The sequence below is a fragment of the Eimeria tenella genome, genomic scaffold (assembly GCF_000499545.2).
Source record: "Eimeria tenella Houghton genomic scaffold, Eth_scaff409, whole genome shotgun sequence".
NCBI lineage: Eukaryota > Apicomplexa > Conoidasida > Eucoccidiorida > Eimeriidae > Eimeria > Eimeria tenella.
The window spans coordinates 1-1,895 of record NW_013545004.1 but is presented as its reverse complement, the minus strand read 5'-3'; the positions used below and the strand labels follow the sequence as shown (position 1 = coordinate 1,895).

Below are 1,895 nucleotides of genomic sequence, written 5' to 3'. Positions count from 1 at the left end.
CAGCCGCTGCTGCAGTCGCAGCATGAAGTGGTGTAGCTCAAAAGCCTAACAGCACACCCGCAGCAGCAGCAGCAGCAGCAGTAACGACTGGAAATTCACGCAGACGACGAATGGGGAACAGCCTCACACAAACGGCAGCAGCAGCAGCAGCAGCAGCAACAGCAGCAGCAGCAGCAGCGCACAGAGAGCAAATCCACTTTAGTGACTGCAACAACGAAAGGTTTTTTGTTCTCGAGCAGCAGCCGCCACATTTCCAGGTCTTGCTGCCGCACGCCAGCAGCAGCATCAACTAGACAGAGAACTAAGCGCAGCCTGCACACAGCAGCAGCAACAGCAGCAGCAACAGCAGCAGCAGCAGAATGGCACAGCAGCAGCTGATGCCGCAGCAGCAAGACTGGGTTAACAGCAGCAAGTGCTACAGCAACAAGTGCAGCAGCAACTACAGCAGGCCCAGCAAATTCAGCAGCAGGAGCAGCAGATGCAGCAGCAAACATAGCAGCAGATGCAGCAGCAAACATAGCAGCAGCAACAGCAGCAGCAGTGTCCATTACTGTGTAGATCTCTGCAAATATTCCTCCACCAAAACCGCCCAGTCGCGCTTCAGCAGCTGCAGCAGCAACAGCAGCAGCAGCAGCACAAAATTATGACGGGAGCAACAGACAGCAGCAGCAACGGCTATTTCATTGGCAGCTGCAGCAGCCGCAGAAGCAGCCAAAACAGCAGCATTAGCTGTATCAAAAACAACAACAACATCAGCAGCAGCAGCAGCAACAGCAAAACCGTAAGCAGCAGCACCCATGAGTCCAGCAGCAGATGCAGTAACACCACAAAAAATGCCCTAGCAGCAGCAGCAACAGCAACGAGAAAAGCAGCAACAGCAAAAGCAGCAGCAGCAACAAGAGCAGCAGCAGCAGCAAGGGCAGCAGCAGCAGCAAGGGCAGCAGCAGGGACGAGACCAGCAGCAGCAATGGCAAGAAAATCAGCACCACCAGCAGCACCAACCAAAAGAGCAGCGGCAGAGGCAACGGTAGCAACAAAAACGAGCAGCAGCAGCTGCGGCTGCGACAAAACACAGCAGTGACACGAGCAAGAGCAGCAGGAGCAGCAGCAGCAGCAGCAGCAGCAACAGCAGCAGCATACGGGATCCACTTTTGCAAATCCGTAGCCCGGCAAGTCGACGAGTGTCAAGCGGGAGCCCAACTCAAACAAAAACAAGTGGCGAGTGCGGCCCTAGCAGCAGCAGCAGAAGCAGCAGCAGCAGCAGCAAATGCACGAGCAGCAAGTGCAGCAGCAGCAAATGCGGCGGCCACAACTGCAGCAGCGGCAGCAAATACAACGGCACCAGCAGCTGCAACACCAGCCGCGCTGCACAAGTGAGCGTCTGAACACGTCAACCTGCAGCAGCAGCAGCAGCAGCAGCAGCGACAGCAGCAGCAGCAGCCACAGCAGCAGCAGCAACAGCGATAGCAGCGGCAGCAAGCTGACTGCAGTTCTGCTGGTCCTGGCGACCTCTCGGCCAAAAAGGAGGCCGTTGATGAGGCTTGATTTTCCGCAGTTGGAGTGGCCCACAAAAGCAACCTGCAGCAGCAGCAGCAGCAACAACAGCAGCAGCAGCAGCAGGGAAGGCAGGAAGTAGTAGACTGGCCAACTGCACCCCCAGCAACGCAGCAGCTGCTGCAACAGCAACTGCAGCACCCGCTGCTGCTGCTGACTCTGCAGAGAGAAGTTCTACACAGCTATCAGCAGAAGGACAAAGGTCTTGCTGCAGCAAAAAGCAGCAGCAGCAGCAACAGCAGCAGCAGCAGCAAACCTGCGGGGGAGGTCTCCGGGGGAGGCGGTGGATCGTTTGGGCGACGATGACTGGGTGAGCAGCAATTGGCTGCCGAAAGAGAAAA

The 1,895-nt window shown here is 56.7% G+C and overlaps 2 protein-coding genes across 2 annotated transcripts; both read left to right on the top strand.

Annotated features, from left to right (window-relative positions):
- Nucleotides 1–643: 643 nt before the first annotated feature.
- On the top strand, nucleotides 644–1,081 carry ETH_00023860 (uncharacterized protein; the record flags this gene model as incomplete). The annotated part of the gene is made up of 1 exon (XM_013379857.1): nucleotides 644–1,081. One exon carries the CDS (start codon nucleotides 644–646, stop codon nucleotides 1,079–1,081), a length of 438 nt encoding a protein of 145 aa, XP_013235311.1.
- A 186-nt stretch (nucleotides 1,082–1,267) lies between these two features.
- On the top strand, nucleotides 1,268–1,636 carry ETH_00023855 (uncharacterized protein; the record flags this gene model as incomplete). The annotated part of the gene is made up of 1 exon (XM_013379856.1): nucleotides 1,268–1,636. The coding sequence occupies one exon, from the start codon at nucleotides 1,268–1,270 to the stop codon at nucleotides 1,634–1,636; it is 369 nt and encodes a 122-aa protein (XP_013235310.1).
- Between the last annotated feature and the right edge of the window lie 259 nt (nucleotides 1,637–1,895).